The sequence below is a fragment of the Pezoporus wallicus genome, unplaced genomic scaffold (genome assembly GCF_028554395.1).
Source record: "Pezoporus wallicus isolate ANWC-B61680 ecotype Strahan unplaced genomic scaffold, APGP_CSIRO_Pwel_v1 contig_5485, whole genome shotgun sequence".
In the NCBI taxonomy this organism is placed as follows: Eukaryota; Metazoa; Chordata; class Aves; order Psittaciformes; family Psittacidae; genus Pezoporus; species Pezoporus wallicus.
The window spans coordinates 355,374-382,434 of NW_026641550.1; the positions used below are offsets into that span (position 1 = coordinate 355,374).

General features: G+C 37.5%; 1 protein-coding gene across 3 annotated transcripts in view; it reads right to left on the reverse strand.

Annotated features, from left to right (window-relative positions):
• Positions 1–27,061, reverse strand: part of SLC9A3 (solute carrier family 9 member A3) — a 51,856-nt gene that overhangs the window by 14,790 nt on the left and 10,005 nt on the right. For all 3 annotated transcript variants that reach the window (XM_057424260.1, XM_057424262.1, XM_057424261.1), the window contains exons 2-8: positions 11,423–11,725; positions 6,392–6,552; positions 5,391–5,469; positions 4,432–4,609; positions 3,336–3,556; positions 2,045–2,247; positions 1,150–1,239 (exon numbers count right to left, since the gene is read on the reverse strand). In XM_057424260.1, the coding sequence (XP_057280243.1) occupies positions 1,150–1,239; positions 2,045–2,247; positions 3,336–3,556; positions 4,432–4,609; positions 5,391–5,469; positions 6,392–6,552; positions 11,423–11,725 (1,235 nt within the window). The remainder of the gene's footprint in view (positions 1–1,149; positions 1,240–2,044; positions 2,248–3,335; positions 3,557–4,431; positions 4,610–5,390; positions 5,470–6,391; positions 6,553–11,422; positions 11,726–27,061) is intronic.

Consider the following 27,061-nt stretch of genomic DNA (forward strand, 5'->3'; position numbering starts at 1 on the left):
TCTCTGAAGTTTGCAGTTTATACAGTTTTAGGAGCACTGTGCTTCCTGAGACAGCATCTGCTAGGATACTCTAGGAAGTGGTGAATCAGTACATACAACTTTGCAAAGTGTTAGGATTAACATTGCTGCTTAGCCTGCACTACTAAGCGTCACGTAAAGGTATATGCCATGAATACAGCGAGACTGGGAACGAATCATGATTTTCAGATAGTAAGATATTTGAATGGAAATGGAAATTTGAATTGCTGGATAACAAAAGCACAATGTATTTATTCAGTAGACTGCAAAATAATTAATCAGAAACAAGCCCTGTCCATCACTATGTTGTTAATACACTTCAGGCGACATCCAGCATGAAAACAGACAAGTTTAGAAGATCATACAAGAATATGTTAAAATACTTAATGCAGGATAGCTGTGTAAATCTGAAAAGATTATTAATTAAAGAAGACCATGAAAGATGTCTTCCATCTTTTAACCTATTTAAAATGTCTTATAGTCTTCCATCTTTTAACCTATATTTGTATTGAAAATGGATGTTTTTTCTTCTACCGAATAAAAACTTTGCTATATTGTGTGAAAGTCAATTGGAAGAGATGATGTTTCAAAATGTTTCAAAAGGTTAAACAAAAGGGGGCAAACCCAGACTTCGCACTGAACTATTATCATTAATCTGGAATTTCACTATATAGTTAACATCTGTATCGGGCAGCAGACTACCATTCTATGTATTATGCAAGCTACAAAGCCTGGTTTCATACCTTTTCCATAAATAAACAATACTTGGGAAGGAAATATAAGCTTACTTCCACATGCTTTGCCCTAGAGTTCTTCAATTGAAAGTTCTCTGCTCTCTTTTAGATGAAGAGAAAGAAGCATATTCCAGCCATGCTGTTTTGCCAGTACTGTCAGCCCCATTGAATTGTCAAGTGAAAGACCAGAACCTTCAGTCGAGTGTCTCTTCACAGGACCCAACCCAAAGCCAAATTACAACCTACAGAAAAATTTTGAAATGTTTGAAGGATTTTGCACTTGAAACTTGATTCTCCCCTCCCTTCCAAAAAGAATTTTTTTCTTTTTTTTTTCTTTTTTTCTTGGGGCACTCCATAAAAATCCAGAAGAACCTACAGTTTTGTTTAAAAGTCTTACTCTGCCATGAAGTTTCTCATTCAGTTTTGGCTCTCTGTGTTCAGTTTTCTTCACTTTCAGCCACTGTACCAAAGGCTTGATAGTCAGTCCCTAAGGATTGAAAAGCAATAATAGGAATGATCTTAGATTTTCCTCCAGCTGGTTGTTGTTAAAGAGAGATAGAGCATTTTTTGTATGTTATATGGTGGTATTTCTTCAGTTGATCTCTGTCCTCTTTAGAAGGTAAAATAATTCAGTACCCTCAGCTCCTGTTACAAAGGTTTGAAAAGACACCAACCAGTGGAAAAATACATCTTCTATAAGAAAAGTATGGTAGTGGAAGGGTTAAAGTGTTTCCTGTACCATTGACTGTTATTTTCTACACGTATCAGGAGTTTGTGACCACAATTAAACTTTCTATAATAAACTTGTGAAAAAAAATCCTGTCAGACATATCTGCATTTAAATTAATGTTGCTTTTTTCAGCCTGGAGGTACTGTTTTGTTTTGATGCAAAATACTTTCTTGTCCCACTCTCATATTTAAATACTGTTATATTTAAAAACAAGGAATTAGGCTCAGGTAGATCAGCTTAATGACTGTATTTGCCCATAAAAAGGACTGTTCCCTATAGTTATTCATATGAGGTGAATGTTTAATCAGATATTAACTTGAGCACTATTAATACCAAGCAGCTAAGACTGAACATTTTTTAGCACAGAGGAAATTGTGTTTTGTCCCTTGTGGTGCCATATGAAAACATAAAATAGGATCTTTGTTACTAAAATTACAAATTCAATTATGCTTTCAGTTCAGTGAAACAATACGCAACCTTCAACTGAGAACTGCTTTAAGCATTCAGTACTTTTGGGGGACTCCTTCTCCTTGCAAGAAGCATACTTAAGAAGTTGTATTACCTGGAAAATGACAGTAAAAAACACAACAATGATAGTTGTGCTGACAAACAGGTTTTTCTCTTTCACTTTTTCCACATCCAGAAGTACAACCAGAGCAAAAGCAACTGCTCCACGTAGTCCACCATATGACATCACCACCTGGTCTATTATTTCCAACTGGACCATTCTGTAGTGGTTAAGAATCCAGGTCTGTAAAACTACACCTATAAAAAAAAAAAAATGCCAGCATGTCCAGAAATAGCCTTATGAAATGTTAATAACCCAATTGTGTGTAAAAAAACCCAGTATCACCAGTCTGCTTTCATAACAGACTCTCTACACCATCTACTTCTCCCTCTGCATTGCTACACTGCCAAGGACGGCAGGCCCTCTCGATACCAATGTTCAGCCAAAGGAGTTAGATGAAGCTCGTTCTGTGGGCCAGCAACACTTCTGAGAGTGCTGCCATCTGGCATAGGCAGTACAGGTGAAATTCTGTTACGTGCTAGCCTTTGAAATTCACAGTTGAGAAAGAACAGAATTTCTAGCACCATAGTCGCTGATATGCACAGCATCTTTTAACAGAAGGAGAACAGAGTTGAAACAGTGTTTGTTTAGAGAGTCAGCATAGTACTCTTTACAAATCACTAAAAATGACATTGATGGTATTGTAATATGGAGGGTTGTATAGTTATGGTAATACTGTCTTCAGGCCTACAGGTGAGATGCTGCTTACTGTAGGAGTCCTAAAGCTCTAGAATTCATGTCTCCCAGAGCTCCCACCATACACGAGGAAGACAGCTTCTTGTTTCTTAATTATTTCTAAAGTCAAAAAATCTGTGGTGTAATTATGTATGACCTGATATCACTGTGTATCTCAAACCTGAAGTTAACCCTAAAATTAGCTTGAAACAATCTCTTTATTACCAAATTGAAAGAGCTGAAGGAAAGAGATGGCTGACAGACTCACATATTTTGTTAAGCTGCCTAATAAAGAACAAAGTCCATTTCACTGGAAGATTTTGCCAAGATAATGTGCTGGATCAACAATGGTCCGCCACAGCTTGATTGATGTTAACTAATGGTCTAGTCATATCCTCATGCATGAAGGATAGTGTATTCTAGTGTATTTTCAGCATATGATAAAGCTTACTGTAGAGATCTATCCTCCTAACCCAAAACCAAACATAAATTCAACCACAATAAACTGAACACTTCAAAAGGAAAAGTCTAGAACCCCTTTCTTTTTTCATTTCTTGACAAAAGAATATGTGATTATATCAACAAAATAGGAAGAAGATCATCCCCTTACCAATAACTCGATATACTGAGATGAAGACTAGAGTCAACAGAATAAAAGCTGTATTCCAAGTCCAGATATCTGGATTTACAGCTGAAATTCCCAGGAACATGAAGATAATAGTTTCTGCTCCACTGGCCATCATTTTCATGGTATATCTTACAGTTGTAGAAGACTGTTCAGATATGTTAGCCTTGACATACTTCTGACAGCAGATGCCGCAGAAAGTTATCCTAGGGGAAAAAAAAAACAACAAAACAACAAAAAACAAATGTTCAGAAAATATTTGTTGCAACATTCAATAGTATTTCTATCTGCCTGTCACATAGTGATAAAACCCTACCATTAATTCCTAAGGAGCCATTGTTGAGACTAATCTAGGTAAAATGCGTATCTCGAACAATCACCCTCAGGTGACGCCAGGAGGTCTGAAGACAGCATTTCACTACATCATAACAGACCTTAATTCTCTTCAGAGTACCACAGTTTTACATGGAAAATTTTAAACCTTGTTTACTTTGGACATTATCTTAAACTAATGATCTGCTTTTGCAGCAAGATTTTCTGATCTTGAGTATACTCACTGTAGCATCTACAAACATGACAAGCAAAACTGAGAAGAAAGGTGCCGGGAATCAATGGATTCTAAAAGATGAAAGTCCACAGAAGTACTCAAGCTAAACCAGGCAAGATTTAAGCAAACCTTAACAGTCCAGTCAAGACAGTGAGAGCAGCAAATAATGGACATTCACATAATGCTTTAGAAAAATATGGGTTTAATTACAAATTATAGGGAAAGATGTAAATCCAAATGGACAGCTTGTAGTTATCAAAGTATTATTAATGTCAAAAAGGAATGGGTCTATTCTGTAATTTGCACAGGAAGCTCTCATGTTGCATAGCAGATACTGGAAAACTTGCATTCCTTTTCAATCCTAAATGACAATATTTACAAACTACGATCTACTGCAGTGTGAAGATAGTAATATCCAGCATAATATTAATGAGTTCCATATTCAATATATAATTTAGGTCTTCCTTTTCAGTGCTTTTAAAAATGATTCTCTCTTCCCAACCCCTTCACAAGCAGTAATTAAAAGAGACTTACGCGAGGATAGCAGAAAGAGAAAGCATCTCTGCCGTGAGGTAGGACAGGTAGGAAATGATAAACACAAATCCAGGTTCAATGATTCTCACATGCTTGGTGAAACGACTGACCAAGGAGAGCAGGAATGCAAAGAAAATGCCAACCAGTGTACCACCCAGGCTCACCACAAAGAACGACACTGAAAGGCAAAACCAAACACAGGTTAAACAGGTAGAAATATAACAGTCTGAACTAGTTCTATTTTATGGTTAGCACATCAGAGAAAATTTTGGAGGACACACCAATTATTTCTAAAAGGAATTGCCTTATAGCACTTTGTATGTGAATAAAGATTATGTAAGAAAAACAAGGTTACTTTCTGTTAAGCCTTACCACTTTAGGCTTATCCAAAACTCACTACATTCCTTTGAACATTTTTTTTCCCCATGTTCTGTAAACAAATGCTTTTCCAAAAGCATGTTAGAGAATATGCTATAGTCGTTGATAAAACATTGATTCATAAGATCATGTAGTATCATGTCATGCTTGGAATGAGAAATAGTGAGCAAATATTTTATAGTCACTGGCAAACATTACTTGATGGCAATCACTGATAAGGAGTGAGAATGCCCAAATGCAATCTCAATTCTCTAGGCATGGAATGAGAGCATAGGTTGAAACTAAGAACATATTATAAAATAGAAAGAAAATATGTACAGCCGTCAAGTTTGGTGTTCTTAACAAGTGACCTCCACATCTTTTGAGCCTCCTCAGAAAAAAATATCTAATTAAGTTCCCAAATATTCAGGAATACTCATTTATTTTCTTAGGGCATTCACCTATGCCACAGGAATGTGGGAATATGAGTGACAAGGGAAAGGGATGAAAAATAACACTTACTGATGGTACAGTAATAACATTTTGTTTAAAACGCTGCATGTGTACATCAATGATTTGATACGGAATTCAATTCTACGCACCTATGCCTTTCACACATTCAGTCCCCGTCACATTCTCTGGACCTATTGTAACAAAAGATTCGAACACATTGTACAGCACCTGAAAAGAAAAGTAGGCTAACTTAATATTTGCTCCTGAATTAACTGTATTTCAATATTGTCATTATGGGTTCCAACATTTTGAATTCTGAATTGATGTGTGACAGAGGGAAATTCTGTGTGGAGAGCAAAGATTTTGGAGATTTTTTTAATTTTACAAAATAGAAAAAAAAGCAGTGATACAAGAAGAAACAAATTTCAAACCCCCACAACTTCCCATTTCTTAATTCAATATTATTCCATCTATAAGAAGCGTTGTTAGATCTAGATGGGTTTTCTAAGCCACTTCTCATTCTAAAATCCAGTTATTTAGCAGATTTAATCAATCACCTTTGTAAAATATATAAGATAATAAGATATAATAATTCTTTTAATCAGAAACTTTCTAAAATGTCCCATAATTTCTCTGGAATTGGTTCTTTGTTATATATCTGTTTGATAAACTTCTGATTGAATTAAAAGAGTGGGAACAAGCATAAGCACTTTGGAGAGTATTCCCTCTCTGTTTATATATCTGAGGTATGCATACAAATTATGAACATAACAGAAATACACAGAAAAGATTATCTGCATTAAAATCAACAGCAAAGAAAGGCTCAAAATCCCTGGAACTAATTTCAGTATGTCATGAAAGCCAAATGAAACATATACACCTGAAACTTCATTTTAAATGTTTTTCATGCTCTTCCAACCCAGGACTATGTAATTTTATGTGACCTATGGGCTCCAACTAGCTTTCATGCTCAAACATTTAATCTTTGCAATACGGTGTTTGTAAGCAAGACAGAGAAAATCATCAGCTACTGTCCACTAGCCCATGAGTAGATACACACAGGTGATACGGTGTTTCATTTAAGGTGAAAATAAACTTCAGAAGAAACCTTCTAGAATTCAGATGACTTCGTGATATATAATGTATTTACCACAGTTACAGCATCATTCAGAAGTGATTCTCCAAAAACAATGATGAATAGAACTTCATTGACATGGACTTCTTCAAACACTGCCAGAACAGCTACAGGATCCACAGCGGCAATTAAGCTGCCAAACAGAAGGAAGTCCAGCAGTCCAGTATTCAGGTGGCCTTCAAAAACAAAGCCAAGTATAAGCAGAGTTAGCTCTGTGCTATCTATAGTAATGACATACTGTGATATTACAAATAATGCAAAATCCTTGAAAATAAGGATCCTAAGGCATTGACTAGAAAGCATGTCACAGAAACTACTTAAGTTCTGCAACATGTCTCCTACAAGGTTTTTTGGATCCAGAACTGGCCCATGTGGATCAAAGTTGATTCTGAGAACAGTACAATCCTGTTTGTCCGGCAAGGCACTTGAGATAAGTATTACCAGATCCAAACTGGCTTTGTGTTTGTGTGGATTTGGTTTATCTATAAGTCAATTATCTTAGGATAATTGAGAAATGACAAGATGGTAAGATGAATATATCAGTACTCCTGAAGTAAATGTTCCAAAATACTTCATGCCACAGGCCAAATTCAACTCTTGGTTGGTAAGAGTTGTACAGTGTTGCTTAACTGCATTCAGTGCAGTTAAAAACCATTGTGGCCTCCTTATTCAAGGAGACATTCATTCACAGGTGCAGTTAAGCCAGTTGTTCCCAAATTATGATTCATGAGGCCACTCTCTGCAAGTCCTTTAGATAAAGGAGTAAATGAACCCCAACATGTTTGTGTTGTAGCCCCTTAGAAATTTCAGCAATGATTCCAAAGGTTTTGGAACTACAAAACTCTGTTGATAAAGTAGCAGAGTATTTATTTTTTGTGTGTCTTCTTTTAGTTATTAAGGTTATTTTGGTTAGTTATGTGAAGACTGAAACAAGCATTAACTTTCTTTTAAAAGTGACAAAAAAGGAAGAGCCACAAAGATTGCTTTACTTACCTTCCTAGACATCTTGCTAAATTGACCCTCTTCATGCAATCAGGAGTGCTATCCCAATATCAATTCTAGGGAACTGATTTTTTAAAGCATAGAGAACAAGAACATCTCTTTTGTGTTCATTAAGATAATGGATGGAGGGTTATTAAGAGATGCTCAAGCCCAAAAGTATTTGAGGAGCAAAGAAGAAATATGTTGAGAGTTCATTCACTAGAACACAGTGCAGAGGCCCATGCCCAAAGTTAATAGGCAATTGTATCAGGCGTGATTTCTAAAGGTGAGGGAGAAATCCATCTGATTTAGTGATTTAGAAGCATAAGTTAGACAATGACAGTCAGTAGCTATAGCAAAAGGATCAATACTGCCTGTAAGGTACTTCCAGAACGACATAGCCACTTCTCCAGCAAGAACTCTTATGAAATAATTTTTCAAATCCGGAATGTTCAGTGCTTGAAAGGTTATTGAATATTCCAAATAGCTTTGATACAAACAATATGAGCATATTTACTCTACAGAAGGACGCTTACATGGCCAGCCAGAGACAGGAGTAGAAAACAACAATGGCCAAAAATCTGGGGCAGCTGCAGAAGTACATATTGTATAAGCTGCTGTCTGCCAATCAGAATGTCTACAGTTTTCCATATATACAGGTTTATAGGGACCTTGGTAAGGCCCTAAAATCAAAAATTCATAGTTTGCACAGACACATAACTGCTTTATATTTTCAAAAAGAGTAATAATATTTTACACTCTTGGACATATTAGGCTGTGAATGAAAACTGAATCTATCCATTTTAGTGTGAGAACTGTTGAAGCAGTGAGCTGAAGTCTGTGCCAAAAATTCTGAGAACAGCCTTGAACCTGAATCTAAGTAATGGTTCCATCAAATGTCCTTCTCTGCCATGCTTAAGGAAGAAACAAACCCATTGACAATAACTATCTGATATCAGGGTACAATAGGATGTAAGCTTTTAGAATAAACTGGCTCACTGAGATTGCTTATCCTTTTTATATGTTACCGATTATGATCATTGGTACATTCTTTGAAGACTTGCAAAGCTAGTGAGCAAATATTTATGGAAAGGTTAGGACACCACAATAATTCCTACAAAGCAGTGTTGAGAGGCATGGGGTTTCTAAATCAGGCTTCTATTTAGACTAATAATGCAAGTCATTTCCAAGCGATACATGACCACTGCTTCTTCCAGCTCGAGAGTCTGGAGTCTGGATTGACTAGGTGCCAGCAATGACACCTGAGTGAGGTAAATTCACTGGGCCCATTTTAAGACTTCCGCACGTACTCAGTGTGTTGTTGCTGTGACCTAAATTGTACAGGAAAAAAACTTTCTAAATATTAATCACAACCACAGTTATTCCACAGATAAGCACTGCATGTGTTCTTCGGCAGATGGTTAACACTTAGATGCAATCATCCAGGAAGATTTTGGATTACGTACTTCTGCTGCTGTGAAAAGAGACTAGTATGGCTCTGGTATGGGTATAGTTAAGGTGCTGATTTTTTAAGTTAATTTCTTATGAAAGGATTTCTTTGTTATTATCACCTCTCTTTTTCTTCTGCAAATTGTAATATCTATAAGGACACTGAATATGAACAAAGCTACTTTCATGTTTATGTAGTAATCCAGTTTGGATCATTCAATCTCATATTGATGGACAATGCTACAGGCCCATTCAATGGTTAGTGGACCATTACTTCAATGGAAGTAATTTGGTTTTAGTCAATTTTTGTAGTGGATATACATTCCTTCATTTCAACGATACTACATTTAGCATTCAATCCAGCCTTAGAAAAAGTGTGGTAGAAACAAAAATCCGCCATAGAACTTTAACCAGAGGCTGCTATGAACTCTTCTAGAAATTAACTCAGCATTCTCCTAACTTCAGCAAGTAAGTAACAACAGGAAGGCTTTTCACTAAGCGTGGTACTCAGAACTTGCTGGTATCTTGGAAGCCAACACAATGTATTTAGTGGATTAGTAAGTATGTGCCAAGAAGGTATTTTAAAGTCCTACTTAGCTTTGCTGGAGAGTGACATAGTTTGAATCAGGGACAGGCTTGTCTGGCCTTTTCCATATCTGAAATTAGAACTCTAGCAGATTATAATATGCCTTGGTGGTAAAGACAGGTCCCCACAGTATATCAATTAATGTTCATTCTAAACATTTAAATTCACCAGGCAAGTCAGTTTATTGTTTGCTTTTGTTTTCCCTAGTATGTACCGACACTGAAACAGTTGCATAATGATGAAAAACATGGAGTCATTTAATCCAGTTTTTAAAGTTAGTTGAGAATTGCATATGGATTGGGAGGAGAGTAAGAGATAAATGGAGTTTTTATTTAAAATCATTTCTTGGGGGGAAAATACTTTCCCATTTCACATGTCATAAAGAGGTCAATGCTTGTCCTTTAATGTTTTTATAAACATATTTTAAAAGTAGTTGTCACTCATTATATTTCCCAGAACAGGATGTTAATAAAAAATTTTGGTTGTATTTTTTAAATTGTTCCAAACAGCTTGGATATTTGAAGAAAGAAATCCTTGTCCTACCTGTCCAATGTGTTGCAATAGTAGCATCCATTTGTCATCTTTTTTGTTCCTGAAAACCTGTATTTAACTGTGAAATTGCGGATGCAATATATTGCGTTCACAGGCTGCAAGCACATAAAATGTCTTACCTACCTATAAAAGTCAATAGTGTCTGCATCTGAGCTGTCATCTTTGTACCTTCTAAAGAAAAATACTTGCTTACAAAATGTGTTATAGTTGTGTGTTATAGATAAATATCTAAAATGTAAGCTAAATCTGTCATAGATGTCTGTATTACAAATGTCTGCAGTTATACAAAACGACTCTCATATGAACAAATCTGTGGTCTTCTTGTAGTTCTTCCACAACAAAATTTTGCTACTTCCCTGTGTTGGATAATGAGAGCCGGCTTTCAGGCTGAAAATCTCTATTATGTTATCTGCTGCAATAATTGGTTAATAGTTTAATTCTTCATCACAGGAATGTCTCTGCAGCTTCTGACATTTGAGGCACTCCTGTTATCTGGACTTAAAAGGAAGTCTGTGGTAAATTGCTTTGAGTCGATTTTGAACCACTGTGCTTAGAGAACAGCCCCATGACTCACTGTTGAGCTTTTACTACAACACAACATAGCCTTCACGGTCTTGGAGCCACACAGAGAGTCCAGGATCTCAGCACTGGTTGCCAAGAACAGATGGGCAGAGTGCACAGGCACAGCAGCACACTAAATCTATATTGCTCTCAGCAGCACTCAGATGTGCCCTGTAAGTACTTTCTTGAACTCAATAGTCTAACAGAATTTTGTCCTAGAAGGGCTCTTCACTACAGACAGTAAAAAGCATAGGTAGGATGCCTGTTTCAAAACATGCAATTCACATACAGTGCGAATCATTGTTCTTCAGGTGGTAGCGCACAGCAGATGTACATGCCACAGCTGCTGAGGAGATTAAAAATTGCTGTTCTGTGCCTCTTCTAGCAGCCCAATACTCTTATATGTGTCTTACGTGTGCTATTTGGCTCTGTAAGTCTTCAGTTACAATTTTCAGCCTCAGAACACAAAATAGAGATGTCATGCATACAGACTCACTCAACAACCATTACTTGCTTAATATTAAAGCTGATTGAAGGATGACAGTTTCATTTCACAGTAACTTTGAAGGTTTCTGTCACAGCAGAAACAAACAAGCTATTCAGAGTGTATTTTTGTCCAGATATCCATTAGTGGGATGAATCCTGAACTTTATCCTGAGAATGTATGCACACATTTACAGCAGGGAAATATAAGAGACACAGTTTCATGTCTCCTTTGTGTTTGCTTCAGAGAAGATTTCTCAGATCATTCTTAAATCTGGTAAAAAAAATATTACAGATTGCTCCCATTGCAATTGTTTGTTTGGTTTGGTTTGTTTTTTTCCTGCTGAAAGGAGTTGTTAAGTTGTAAAGTATCACCCATCTAACATCTGACATACAGTAGCATTCGCAATTGTGCCTTTGCAGATCAAACTTACCCATTATTCCTGTCTGATAGACGCCATAGAGTGATAAACCGGTTGTGGCAGCATTCCAGACTGTCCCAATGACAGCATACAGAAGGATAGAACCAAGATTTCCAAAAAACAGTCTATTTGGCATAAAATATCCAGCATCCAAAACAATGGGGGGCAGCAGATAGAAGAAAAATACAGTTGGTGTAAGGGCAAAGGAGGCAATGTGATCTGCTGCCCATACAATGCCACCAAGGAAGAGACCAAGAACAATCAGAAGAGCACTCTCTGGAACCACCCGAGTGACTTTGTGGGACAACTGGAAAACTGTAGGGACAGAAGAAAACAGTTTGTCAGAATTGGAACGGAGAAACACTTTGAGCAACAACTGTTGTTAGCTAGCAATTTTGACTTTGCAGAAACATCCTGCTTTCATTGTTATTATACCCAAAAGCATGCATAGAATGCATAAGATACAGACAGTGTCAGAAACCAGACACTTATAAAATAAAATGCAAAGGTTAATTTTCAGATTTGATCCAGCATATTTCAATTTATATGAAACTAATATTCCCTTACATTTATTTCCTTTATTGAATTAACTTCCCCATTCAAGATCTGCTTAGGGAAAGGCAGTGTTCTGTGCAATGCAGTAAGTGCAAGACTGAAAAGAAATGGTAGAAACGCTGGAAATATGGTGCTGGAAGGATGATTTTATAGTTTATTTCTGTATGTAAAAAATACACAGCTAGATTAACACAGCTAGATTAACACAGCTAGATTAACAGGGGAAAGAGCCTGAAAAATGACTGCTACTGCTGAACCCAGGACAACTCCCAACATTTGTCTTTAGAAATGATCAGTATATTAGCAGTTAAGTTGTATTAATCCTCCAACATTATTGGAGGATGACAGAAGAATCCTGAAAGAAGAACTAGTTTCTAGACAACTCTTTTTAAATTTATGAAGAATATGACAATGTAGCCTGCAGAAGGAGCAGAATGGAGATGATATAATGGGATATCCCTTTTGTGCCTTTTCCTCAACATTTTTCTAGTAAGGATTTCAGTTAATTCAGAGGCTTTCTGAAGGAATGGGGGCTTTAGTGGTGCCTTCTTCATATATAGATATATTCATGGGAAACGGCTCTGCAGCAGGCCACTTTCTTTTGTATAAAATGTCATAAAATCTGGTAAGTCAAATCTGTTAATAAAGATGAAGAATACATGAAACCTATTATACAAAACTATGTAATTGTACGGTGTGGTTAGCCTATTAAACTAGCTAATAATTAGAGGGGGAGAAAATTAGTGCAATGTGTGAAAAGTTGGCAAGGCCAAGAGAGAAAGAATCAACTATGCAGGATGGCAGAAACACAAGTAAGACTGCAAGTACGTGTGGCAACATATATTTCCAGTGTACCTGTTAGGTATCAGATTTAAAAAAAAAATAAATAAATAAAAAAAGTAAGAGAGAAGAACAGAAAGAAGTCAGGACTACAAAGAAAGATGGAACATGAATATGGAGGATCTGGCAAAGACATTTGACAATAAGGAAGCACAGATGTGCTAATTGACTTTATTGTGATTTCTGCAACCATTTCCTTCAGTTTATCTTAAATTTAGATGTGTCCCAGATGGTCTGAGCCCTGGCACTTTGTGATATTGACCCAATAACTGGGATTTTACTTATATAGCTTTGTGCTGAAAATGCGAGTTTCACTTTAGGAAGAAAATTCTACTAAAAGCCACTGAGTTCCTGGTTTGAGCATCAGCCTAAAACTGTGTTGAAGCTTTTACAATGTTGATGCAAGTTACCTCAAAACTAGTTTGCACAAGAAGACATCATTAAGAAGTCTAGCTTTTTAAAGTATAGTGGAAGAATCTTTCCTATGACTACGTAGCAATCTTACACCAGATTACTTTACTCAAAGACCATTGTTTTTCCTACCAGACAAGTATTTGCCCTAGTCAAATATTTACTAGTTACCTTTTAGGGTGTTTTAAGGGCCCCATTCCTGAACTCTGTCTTCATTTTGGCTGTATCTACACAAGTAATGTTAGAGGCATCACTGTCACTATAGCAGATGCACAGTAAGATAGGTCCCACTAGTTATATAACCTCCACGGCCTAATCAGAATAGAAAACACAAAAAGAAAAAATTATAGTGACCTGCTCTATATCAACAGTGAGCACAAATGTAGATGTTCCTACGTGTTTGTAGACAAACCTTGAACACTAAGCCATGTTAGAACATAGCTTCAGAGTGGGATTAATACAACAGCAATCACACATGAAAGCAAACTGCTTTCAGTGGAGTTGGCTAAACCATGCCAGTTTTCTATATTGTATGTCTTTCCCAGTTAGTTTCCTTCTCTTCCCTTGAGCTTCCATTAAAAAAAAACAAAAACACAAAAAAGCAAGAAATTAAAGAAAGAAACCAAACTAGCTGCTATTCCATATGTATAAATTGTAGCATTTAATTTCTCAAAAGTCTTTCCTACTGGTCATTCTTGATTCCTAGAATTTCCAGTCAGTGAATTATCAACTAATTTATCACCTCACAGAGTAGGGATTATCTCCTTATCCATGGATATGAATGTTGCTGAGCTAGTCTTACTAACCCAAGTCTATTTTACGTACTCTTTGTAGATAAGCCATGACTACAAGAAGTTAAAGTTCAGAATTGAAAATAAATCTGTGAAGACTTTTCACAACTAAACATTTGGGAAAAAAAACCTCAGATGTCCAGCTAAAAATTCATCTTCTGTAGAATTCTCATCTTTACAACCAAAACCAGTTTCTCTTAGTGAGTACTAGGAAGCCAATCTGCTTTTGGTTATATCACTGTCTCCTAGAAGTCACATGTTCCCAATGAATCAGCTACACCATATCTCTCTAACTCCAACCAACTGATTATCTGTACTGGATTTTAATACTATCAGCAATAAATTCTTCTTCTCAGCTAGGTTACAAATGCAGCTGTGGACAGGAAAGTTATTGCATGAACAAGTAACAAGAAGTTTCTTCCCCTTTTTGTATTTTTTTTTTTTTGCATTTGGCCTAAGCAAAATCCGAACACTAAACTGTATTTGTTTTAAAGGAACTGCTTAGCTAACTTTGCAGGCAGACAGGATGCAATATGATTAGTGAAATCCTAGTGTGTATAAACATAGAAATATGTAACAGAAAAATGTCACAGCTGATGAAATTCAATATAATAGCTTGAGACGAATTTAAAACTTAGATCAATTGTTGAGTTAATATTTGTATTTACAGTCATTGATATTTTTTTCTGGCTACATACATAAAATACATTCAATCAAGACTGTGCATTATGAGTAATTATTACATTTATAGAAACTGGTAGAGATAGATTAGTTCTAAATTCACTCCTTGATTTTTTTTTAACAATTCATTCTCCTGTAGTTATGTCCCAAATACCCTCTAAATGTCTTACAAACTTAAATAATGATAGTACATTCATTTCATAAAGTTTGACTTTACTTGCTTAGGAGCAATCCTGAAATAGTCCCACAAAATGAATTATATCTCCATGACAAAATAGAAGCTTTAATTACATCTAAATATCTAGAATGACAAGGTATTCCACCTAACTAAGGAGTGAAATACAATGCAGCAATAATGGTCAAGGAGTTTAGTTTGATTCTGTTATGAAAGAAATTGCAAATATCAGGAAGGATAACATGCAGTGCTGCTCAGATAAATTACTCTGTGAGAGACCCGGAGATGAAATCAAGTCTATTTTCACTGCTGTTAATAATGAAAAATACATGAATGTATTTTAATGAGAAGAGGGAAAGAGCAAAAAAAAAAAAAAAAAAAATCTTAGGCAGCCCATTGCATAAAAGAAATAACAGCACAAAGGGCAATCTTTTAATCTATAAAATTTAACATTTATCATTTAGAATTCATCTACATAAGTCTAGGCACAGTATTAGCAAAAAAGATTAAACATATGCCTTCCATCCAGTATGTGGAAATCTGGCTTAAAAGTGAAATGGCTACTGGGCAAACTGAGTTTAAATTCAAGCTGAGTATTCCTGAATTAGAAGCTTTCTACAAAGTTAAGAAACAACAGCAAAAAATTTCTGTAAAATTTTTTGACACTTCCTTAGAGATCCAAGAAAAATGACTGTGACATTTAACATATCCAGTGAGAAAGACAAAACAAATTAGCAATCTATGATTTAATGAGGGAACCAGCTTTTTTTTTTTGACTCCAAGACAGAAATATACTTTCAGAAGTAAGTTATTTTTTAGCACCTCTTTAAAATGCAGTAACTTAAATACTTTAGTGGAATTTATAGCATTCAGTGAACTTGGCAGCTTTCTAAGGCCAAAGAATTACAAAAAATATTTAGATGAAGATTTTCAACCTCTTCTTTTCAGACTTACAATTTCCACAGTTCCCATGAAAGCATAGATATGAATATGCAAACATTTCTCAGCTCTGCCTATCGCTGCTCCCCTACAGGTGTGGGGCCAAGAGGATGGTGCCAGACTCTTTTCAGTGGTGCCCAATGACAGCACACAGAGTGATGGCCCTAAACTGAAACACAAGAAGTTTCACCCCAACATGAGGAAGAACTTCTGTACATTTAGGGTGGCAGAGCACTGGAATAGGCTGCCCAGGGAGGTCATGGAGTCTCCCTCTCTGGTGACACTCAAAACCTGCCTGGACACGTTCCTGTGTAACCAGCTCTCGGTGTCCCTGCCTTCGCTGTAGGGGTTGGACTAGAGGATCTCCAAAGGCCCCTTCCAACCATAATGATCCTGTGATACTTTGATTCTGCCTACCATATAGATGTTTGCTAGTGGGTCAAATAAGCACTAATAGTACGCTATTAGTCTATTTTTCAGGTTTGACTTTGTTTTTTCACTTATAAAGATGAAGTTGTCATATTAAATCAAGCCTTGAGTGCTTCTAATTTGAGATCCAAGACTTGATTCTCTGTAACTGGTGAGAACCCTTGCCATTGACTAAAGCGAGAACAAAATGCTACAAATTTCATCATGGTTTTTACATAGATGTAAATAATAGTATCTCCAAGGCAGTATATAATCAGGTTCCTGTGATGGCACAACATGGCAGCTACTTAAGTAGAGGATGTGTGGAATTAATTTCCAAGAATACTCTGCCCAAAAGGAAAGCTTTCTTCTAAACATCTTCCAACAGTTGGACTCTGACTGGCAGACATGAAATCTGTGTTTCTTATTTACCTATTCATGTTCTCCTTAGCACTTAGAAGGTGAATTCTATGCAAAAACTGTTTAGTTCTATCCTTTCTGCAGTTATTCTCAGTAGTAGCTGGGCAGGAGTACAGACCAAAAGCCTCTGAGAAGTCCTAATATGTTGGTCTACCTGACTACGAAATGGCCACACTGTCTATAATATGGAGCATAGATTTTCAAGAAGGGATTATTTTCCTTCCACCATCCCTAAAAGGGATGCATCACTGGTCACACTCTTCCTCTCTATCTCCACACATTACTTGCAGCTAGTTAGCGCAATATAGCTCAGACTAACCAGCTGCATCTGCCATATCAAGAAAGCAGCAGTGCTGTAGAAATGCTTGATATAGCCTATACAAGTCCCTGGGCAGAGGTTGTAATATTCATGGTGTAGGAACTATGTGTAAATGTGGGGGCAGAGAACTGTGTATTTCCTTTTCTTCCCCTGTTTTTTTTTTTTTTTTTTGTTGCAAGAAGCTGAACTGTTTTAAAATAACTGCTCACTCTTGGTTTACTAACAGTCTCATAATCACTCGCTGATCTTTATTGACTGTCATTAGTGTTTGTTGTGGTCCTCTCATGGTACAAAGACAACGTATGTAAGTTTCATTCTGCACATCACCTATTCAAGACTAATAGTGAATGTTCCTTAAACAACTGACATTACAAACTCCTTAGAAAACTTCACTGTTGCATTTGATTGGAAGATTACTTAACAGTAATGACCATTAGTGTTTAACTTATTTGTATATACATATTATTTTATTGGTTTAGGAACGGCAGGTCTCTTCCACTCTTCAGTCACCTTGCCTTCCATTTGATGGTCAACTTTCTTTATGCTTATGCAAGGTTTGATCAGCCTGGAGAAGAGAACGCTCTCGGGAGACCTTATAACAGTCTTCTAGTTCCTAAAGGGGGTACTCATACAAGAAATCAGGAGAGGGACTTTTTATAAGAGCATGCAGTGACTGAACAAAACGGAATGGCTGTAAATTGGCAGAGAGAAGGTTTAGATTAGACATTAGGAAAAAAAATCATCCTTGTGAGGGTGGTGAGGCCCTGGCACAGGTTGCCCAGAGAAGCTGTGGCTGCCCCATCCCTGGCAGTGTTCAAGACCAGGCTGGATGCTGCCTGGAGCAACCAAGTTGCTCCAAGTTTTTGCTACTTGTCCTTAAGTATTTGGTATTACTTGCTACCTATTTCATGTATTTGTTCAAGAACACATTCTTCTCTCAAGTCCACTTTCTACTTACTCCACTCTTCTACTAAGAGAAGATTTTTGACACCATTTCCTATATAATGAAGTTTCCCATACGTATATTTTCCTTATGCTCTGTTATGGCTCCCTTTACTTCTCATTAGTCCTACCAACCTACTAGTTCTCTAATAAAGTTCTTGCACTTGCTATACTTCATTTCTCCGTATTCATGTGTCTTTCATTTTCTGTTCTATCCTTGTAACTCGTTATTTTCATGACATGCCAGTTTCGCATCCCTGTGCACTGACCTCAGTCGTACCGGATCTCTTTTGTAAGATCTCCTTCATGACTTGACTACATTAGTTTTCTACCCTTGCTACATTACCAAACACAGCATTTCTTGCCTGCATAGCTGTAGGCATACCTTCCAACTAATTACAGTTGCTTATGTTGCCTGCATAGGGCTCTAGGAATTTTAATTATCACCATAAGAACTAGAAGACCTATTTAGTTGTGCAGCCAGGCCCTCCATTACCACACCACCACATTTAATGATCCTCTTCTGGGGAGATTTTTGCTCCAGCTAAGCCTATGTGAAGACACACCAGCAGCCTTCAGGGCATAGCTAGAGACTAATAGATGAATTTTGGCCTAAAACAAGGGGCAAAAAACCAAAACCAACCCAAACAGTCCATTGTGTTCCAAGAGTGGTTTTGTTGAAGCAAGGATTCAAAGTCTAAGGGAGCTGCCTTTCTAGTCTGCCCAGGAAATGTTTGAGCAGACACAACATGGCCAAAGCTGATCATTATTCCCTTTTTAATCTTTATCAACAAAGTGTGCTCCATTTTTTTTTCTGATCAAGAGACTGCTAGCATATTTTATGGTCCTCTAGATACTGTTCTGTGGACCTTGCGACAACAATATTCTGCAAGTCTTATGAATTAATTTTGCCATTTTGAATTGCTTATGTACAAGTAGTACAAAACCCTTAAAGAAAAAGCCTTTACTGATTTATTCTAAACACTACTACTTAGATTTTAACTTATTTTGTTAATTAATTCCTTATGCTTTTACCAAATCTAGCAAAAATACAAAGATTTACTGGGGGGGGGGACGACGGGGGGGACAGACACACACACGACCAAAACCAAAAAAAAAAAAAACCCACCAGAAAACCCAAAACCCACACAGAAATATTTTATGTCTCAGAGCTATTTTATATCTGAAGAAAATCAGAGAAATAATGTAAGTGTATTGTGTAACAAGAAGTTTTTTTATAGGTCCTTGGATACTGTCTTAAAATATAAGAACATGACTGTTAATACTATTCATACTTAATCTTGGACATTTGTTTTCCTAAGCAAAGCCCAAAGTCCTTCATATGTAACTTGTTTAGATGAACTGGTTTGAGTTTGGTTTTCTCCAGCTCAAGAAAGTTTTCTTTATTTGTCACATATGTAATGACCACCATTTAAGAAGTGTACAGCATTGTAATGAGCTCATTAAACAGGAGATTTTAGGTTGCTGTTCTTTGTAGGTGAACAATTAACAAAATATGTTAGTAATTAAAAATGCAACCAACATACAGGTCAAGGTTTCCAGTTGATAGGTTATAACATAAAAAGATAGCCCCAAGCCAAATTCAAAGAAGTGTGTGAGTAAGCAACTATTACTTCTATAAGCACTTAGAGCATAATGAAGTATAAGCAATCAGGTTTTATCATAATTATGCCAAACAGCTCTTGTTTGAAGGAGCAGTCCCACTGCAGTGTAAGTGTGGTAGCATTTGGCCCTTATGGAACTGAATGGCACTGAAAGAAAAACGGGAACAGTCAAAAATAATATTTCAAAATGAGAGCAAAGTACACATTAGAAACACCTTGAAGTATAGCAGAGGATATAAAACAGGACAGCAAAAGTCTCATAAAACTGCTTAATTTCCTACGCAAATGTGTTAGAGTTAAGTTTGAAAGACAGTTTTCTTGCTCAAGTTAATATTCCATAATTCCTGAATTAAGGGTTACTATGAGTTTTCTGTGTTTAGAAGCTGTCAGTGCATGGTATTACATACTGAATGGAAATATAAAGAATTACAGTTGAAGGGTCTTACATTCTAGAGCTACTCTGTATACAAAAGAATAAAAATACAATATTTCTGTCACAACCTCTTCCAATTAAATGTTAAAGGATTGGCAATAACTATAAGCAGAACTAGCTGTAATTTTCTGATCAGTAAGGTAGTTTTGACTAAAATGGAGGTCTAAAAGTCCAGCTGATTTTACAAATTAAATAAAAAGGCATTTTAGAGCATGAACACAAGGATTTACTTACTACTAGTGGTACACATTGAATCTGCTCCAGCTTTTAAGTTATCTTAAAAAATTCACTGAAATTTATTGACAAATAGTGAAAGCTTTTTTATTTAATATATTTTTAAACATGGGGAGAACCGAGTTAAACAAAGAAATGACAAAAAAAGCTGAGTTAACTCATTTTACACTATGAATTTTAGATTTTTTTTCCTTTTGACCTTTATTTTAATATGATAAATGAATTAAAATAAAGGTCTCCCTTTGGGAATATTTTGGCTACTGCTCATATGGACAAAACACTGCAAAGAAATGGGTTACCGGTAATATATGGGAACAGTTGTTCTGGTGTCATGACAAATTGTGTAAAGAATTACCAAAGCCTGAACACAAACAAGAAACAGTTCTTCTCCTTGTTTCAGGTTCACTATACAAAGAAGAAAAAGAAGATGCGTAAGAAATAATTTTATGATCCCAACAGTAGGTTGAAACTCTGAAAAATTCCATAAGGACTTCCTGTTCTTCCCTGGTACTGCTTCTTGCAGGGCATGGTAAGGATTGCTGCCTGTTAGGAAGGGCATGAAGGACATAACTAATGCCTAAGGGTTAGGGGGAATAGCTATGAAGGCTGCTCCAAGTCATGGGGTAGGAAAGCACTTTCCTTGGTAGACTGCCTTGCTTCCTGCTCCCTATATTCCACCCTGGCAAGATTTTAATTAGTACACTTGGCGTAGCATGGTATTACAGTGGAAATATTCTGATGGCAGCAGTAAATTAAATTAGTATTAAGGCACACAAATATAGCAGTGATGCCCACAGACAAAAAAAAGTAAAATCACAAAAGTCAAGTAGCTCTTGCTTAAAACTGAAAACAAGCTTAATTTGAGAGAAGCTGAGAAAACATACCTGGCTAGCTGCTACTGAAAGGGAATGCTACTGTTCCACCTCCCAGGCTTCAAAATTTTGCCAGAGCCTTATTTTGGTCATCTAGTCCACCCACCGCAACTAGGGACATTCAACCAGATCAGGCTGCACAGAGCCCTGTCCAACCTGACATTGAATATTTCCAGAGATAAGACATCTACCACCTCTCTGGGCAAATTGTGCCAGTGCCTTCCTACTCTCATTGTAAAAAATGTCTTCCTTATATCTAGCCTAAATCTACCTTCCTTTAGTTTAAAACTATTACCATTTTCCTATCACAACAGGTCCTACTAAAAAGTCTGCCACCATCTTTCTTTAATTCCCCTTTAATTATTGAAAGACCACAATAAGGTCTTCCCAGAGCCCTCTCTTCTCCAGGCTGAACAACCCCAACTCTCTCAGCCTTTCTTATGTTGGGGGCCCCATATCTGAATGCAGTACTCCAAGTGGGGTCTCATGAGAGGAGGATATGGGGGCACGATCACCTCCCTCAACCTGCCGGTCAAGCTTTTGATGCAGCCCAGGATACAGTTGGCTTTCTGGGCTGTGAGCACACACTGCCTGCTCGTGTCCAGTAAAGGCTGTCCAGTGTTGGCTTTAGTTCTGAAAGAATTAATGTAACGTTTTCAAATACATGTAAATGCCAGGATAGGTTCTGGAAAAAGACTGCTGGTATGGAAGAGCATCAACCACACAGAAAGACGTAGCTGAACTGACACTCCTTTATACCAACTATAAAGTAAAAAATACAGGTAAATTAATCCCACTGTTGTTTGAAAACAAAGTGTTGTGAACAGCCAAACTTAATAGTTTTCTGCTAATACTATTTTTTTTCCCATTAATCTCTTGAACTCCTCTACCGAAATATACTGTTACTCCTGATAGGAAGTTTAAAAAGAGATTATGGATTTTCCACTTCCTGCCACATTCACTACCATCTAAGTAATATACTTAGGATATTAAAATAAAATACAGGATTTATTTTTCTGTTTTGTTTGTCAGCATCTGAATCTGCTTGATTATTTATCTTTACTTCCATCATATTTGTAACTGATAAACTGTTCCCAAAGTATGGACTCCTTACCAGGCTTCTTTCAACTCCAGGTACAGATATTGTATTTTAGGCACAACAGCACAAACACTTCTGTTGACTGTAGTACTATTTCGCTTGACTTTAATCATAAAGCCTTTATCAGATGAGGGCAATACAGACAAGATTTTACTGACTACTAACACATTGGGATCCTCCATCGTGTGATAAAGATCACACACTATACCAGGCAGTAAGAGGAAATACAGCTATAGACCAGTCATCCTTACTTTTGCGTAGGTCTTTCCTGACATAAGAGCTTCAGTATTTATACACAAGCTGAGTTTCCACCTACAGTGGCAGATTTATTTTGGACTGGTTTTAATCTTTACTTCTAAATCACAATAAACAGAAGGAAACTTCATACTTCCTGCTGCTGTTTTCACATCCTCATACTTTCAAACACCAAACAGCATTATGCAAGTGAACATGGCTTGAAAATTATGTTCTATACCTTAGGAAAGGCTGAAGAATTAAGATGCTTTATTGAGTGCTCAAAAAGAATAATTTTGTCTCAAACAAAAAGCTTTAGCTTTTCAGTTACTACCATTTTCTTCAGGACCAGTATTCAAGACAGGAAAACAAGATGTACTTCCATTTACTGAAATGTTAGGGAACATCAGACTGGAAATAAAATGACTATATTATGTACTAAGGAATTGCTGCTCCCTTTAAGTCTGTGAGAACTGTGACAACCCTTTTTATAGACTCATGTGAAGTGTAATAACCTCATCCTCGGATCAGAGAATATCTGAAAATTGAATTAACTTGAGAGGCGAAGAGGGTGAAAGCGAATTACAAAGCATTTCTCTTTCACCGACTTCAATGTCATATCTATCACACTGTGAAATAAGAAAGAAAAATGTGTATTTTCCCAACTTGCTCTGTTTTTTATTTCTAATAAAAATTTTGAAAGAGTGCACACATTTTTTCTAAATACTACTAAGAAGAAAGTAACTATAAACCAGTCTTCTATTTCCAGACACTTACTGTGTAGCAGTGTAAGTTTTCAGCACTACAGGAAACACGTTTCAGGCTCTGTTAGGGGTGCTACACAGCAACTTACATAACTGGCCTGATTGAACTATCACCTTCCCTGTTTTACAACCTATCTTTTGTTCTTATCTTGAATCATTAAGACTTTGTGGCATGGTATTGTGGAGCACAGAAATAAAAAAAATAAAAAGAAGGCAAGTACTAAACCAGAAAACTCTGTAACTGTGGATAGCTGCACTATCCCTTTTTTTAAAAAAACTGTTAGGTATAATCCCGTACAGATAAAATGAAGACGTATAGGATTGTTTGGAGCAGATAAAAAGGTGGCTCTCTGTTTTGAAGAAATACTTAGCATAACATCGAAGAGAACAAAGTGATGCTGATTACTGACCTTGTCTAGGAAATGCCGCCTTAGTGGAAATAAAACTAAGCCTTTCTGTGCCTGTTCTTTTTACACCTCTAAAAGTTAGCATCCTCTAGGATACACTGTACTCCACAGAACAAAACGTAGAACCACTGGATGAGTCTTCCTGAGGACAGATTCCCCAAGAAAAAAAGCTATCCTCTTGAAGTTTTATAGAGAAAAGTCTAAAAAATCTTATCTTGCTAATTCATTATAAGAGATTCTGAATAACGGATGCAGTGATAGAACCTGTCAGACAGTATTTTATGACAAAATGCTTTCAATGAATAGAAGGTATGTTAACAGAAATCCTCATACGCTAGTCAAATGTTCATCTTCTTTATGATAAAAAGCCAACAAATTAAGGATTTAATAATTTTATTCAGACACAACGAAAAATATGTAAATATTTTGTGCTCTTTTTGTTTTTCCTTCACAATCTAATGACATCATTTTATGCAGTCTCATCTGTAGCTTCTATACTGCCCTTTCTGACAGTACTTTCTATCCTACTTTTTTTGTTATTGATCTGTGCATTGATCTACAAGAAATTTATTTTTTTTTAATGTAGACTGACTCAGCTTGTTACACTAGAAAGATTGCGCACTCTAATTCATTGACTGTCTATAAAAATATAATTTCTTTTCCACATGACGTCTATGGTAGGAAATGTTAAAGAAACATGAAAATAATCACAGTATTTATGCAATATTTCTCCTCAGAAAGAGAATGCACTTTCCTCCACTAATGATCTTCCACGCCAACTAATCTAAACAGATAACTGAGCTCAAAATATCTTCATTTACACTTCAATTATGTACCTTGACAAAATACCAGTTCAATAGTCAAAATGTTGTACTACCCAGCTTGTATGATCTTTGTGAAGTTAAATTAAAATAGGAGACAAATGAGAATCATATAAGGAAGCAATAGGATACCACCACGGCCATAACTATCATGGTCTAAGAAATTTCTTGGTGCTTCCTGTAGTAAAGAACTGTAATGATAACTCAGTGGGGGTTTTTGCTTGGTTGGTTTGGGTTTTTATCTTTTTGTTTTGTTTGGGGATTCTTTTTTTAAGATCACAGTAGGCCGTGTTCTTGAGAGAAAAACAATTAGAAATAGGGAACCCAAGGTACAAGAGGAACTTCTTACAAGGGCATGTAGTGATAGAACAAGGGGGAATGGCTTTAAACTGAAAGAGATTAGATATTAAGAAAAAATCTTCAGTATGAGGGTGGTGATGCACTGGCATAAGTTGCCCAGAGAAGCTGTGAATGATCCATCCCTGGAAGAGTTCAAGGCAGATCTGGATGGGGCTTGGAGCAACCTGGTCCAGTGGAAGGTGGGAAGGTGTCCCTGCTCATGGCAGGGGTTGGAACTAGATGAATTTTAAGGTCTCTTCCAACCCAAACCATTCTAGGATTCATATGGCCGCCATATATTCCCCTCTCCCCTCTACCTTAGTATGCAATTTTGCTCCAGCTAATCAAAGTATACTGATTCCATCAAAACTGTATGGAGAAACGTTGCTCTCTTTGACCAGGTGGATGGACCTGGGTAAAGGTCCACCCACATATGAACACTGCTAATCCAAACACCAGGATCTGCCTGTCTAATTGATAGAACAACTAATTCTGGAAAAAATTTCCAGGCACATCAAGGACAAGAAATTCTTCTGGAGTAGTCAGCATGGCTCCACAAAGAGAAGTCATGCTTGACCCACCTGGTTAACTTGCACTGTTAAATGACAGGCCTGGTAGATGAGGACAGAAAAATGGCTAGTGCCGAGCCTTCAGTAAGGCCTTTGACAATGTTTCCCATAAGAACTTCATAGTCCACAAGGCTGTTTCTGTAGGGGTGGATGAGTAGGCAATGAGGTGGATTGAAAACTCTGAATGGCTGGTCCCTGAGGGTAGTGATCAGTGATGCAAAATCAAATTGGAAACTTGTAACTAGTGGTCTACCCCAGAGGTCAGTACTGGGTCTAGGCCTGTTCAGCATCTTCACTGATTATCTGAATGATGGGGCAGAGCGTACCCTCAGCAAGTTTGCTGATAGTGCAAAGTTGGGATGAGTGGCTGATAGGCCAGAGGGTTGTGCTGCTAACCAGAGGAACCCCAAAAGGTTGGGGAAATGGGCTGACAGGAACATCAGGGAGTTTAGCAAGGAATAACCCCATGCACCAGGGATATGCTGGGGGTGGGGGGCACCCAGCAGGAAAGGTGGTTGGCAGAAAAGGTCTTAGGGGTCCCAGTAACCACCCAGTATACGTAGCCAGTGATGTGCCCTTGTAGCAAAGGTGGCTACTGGTATCCTGAGCTGCAATAGGCAAAGTATTGCCAAGCAGGCTAAGGTAGGTGCTCCTTCCCCTCTATTCAGCACTGGCAAGGTCTGCATTGAGTTCTGGGCTCCTCAATACCAGAGAGACATGGACATACCGGACAGAGTCCAACAAAGGTCCAGGAAAATAATTGGGGGATTGGAGCATCTCACATACAAGAAAAGGCTGAAAGAGCTGAGGCTGTTTAACCTGCAGAAGAGAAGGCTCGGGGGGGAAGAGGATTTCATCCACTTATGTAAACACCTGATGGGAATATGCAAAGGTGACAGAGCCAGGTTCTTTTCTGTAATGCACAACAGTAACAGGACAAGAGGCAGTGGCCACAAACTGAAACACAGGAAGTTCTGGCAGAGATCATTGCTGGGCTGCTCTCCATCATCTTTGGTAAGCTGTGGGAAACGGGAGAGGTGTCCGAGGATTGGAGGATGACAAATGTCATGCCAGTCTATAAGAAGGGCAAGAAGGAGGACCTGGGTAATTATAGACTGGTCAGCCTTACCTCCATTCCTGGAAAGGTGATGGAACAACTTATTCTTGACACCATCTCTAGACATATCGAGGATGAGAGGGTCATTCAGAGCAGCCAACATGGTTTTACCAAGAGGAAGTCATGTTTGACCAACCTTATAGCCTTCTATGAGGAAGTAAGTAGGTGGCTGGATGATGGTAGAGTGGTAGATGTGTTTTTTCTTGATTTCAGTAAGGCATTTGATACTGTCTCCCACAGCATCCTCATAGATAAGCTAAGGAAGTGTGGGCTTGATGATCAGGTAGTGAGGTGGATCAAGAACCGGTTGAAAGGAAGAAAGCAGAGTTGTGGTGAGTGGGGCAGAATCTATCTGGCGGTCTGTGACTAGTGGAGTCCCTCAGGGGTCGGTGCTGGGACTGGTGCTGTTTAATATTTTCATCAACGACCAGGATGAGGGAACTGAGTGTACCCTCAGCAAGTTCACTGATGATACTAAACTGGGAGGAGTGGCTGACACACCAGAGGGCTGTGCTGCCATTCAGCGAGACCTGGGCAGGCTGGAGAGTTGGGCGGAGAGGAACTTGATGAAATTCAACAAGGGCAAGTGTAGAGTCTTGCATCTGGGGAAGAACAACCCCATGTACCAGTACAGGCTGGGGGCTGACCTGCTGGAC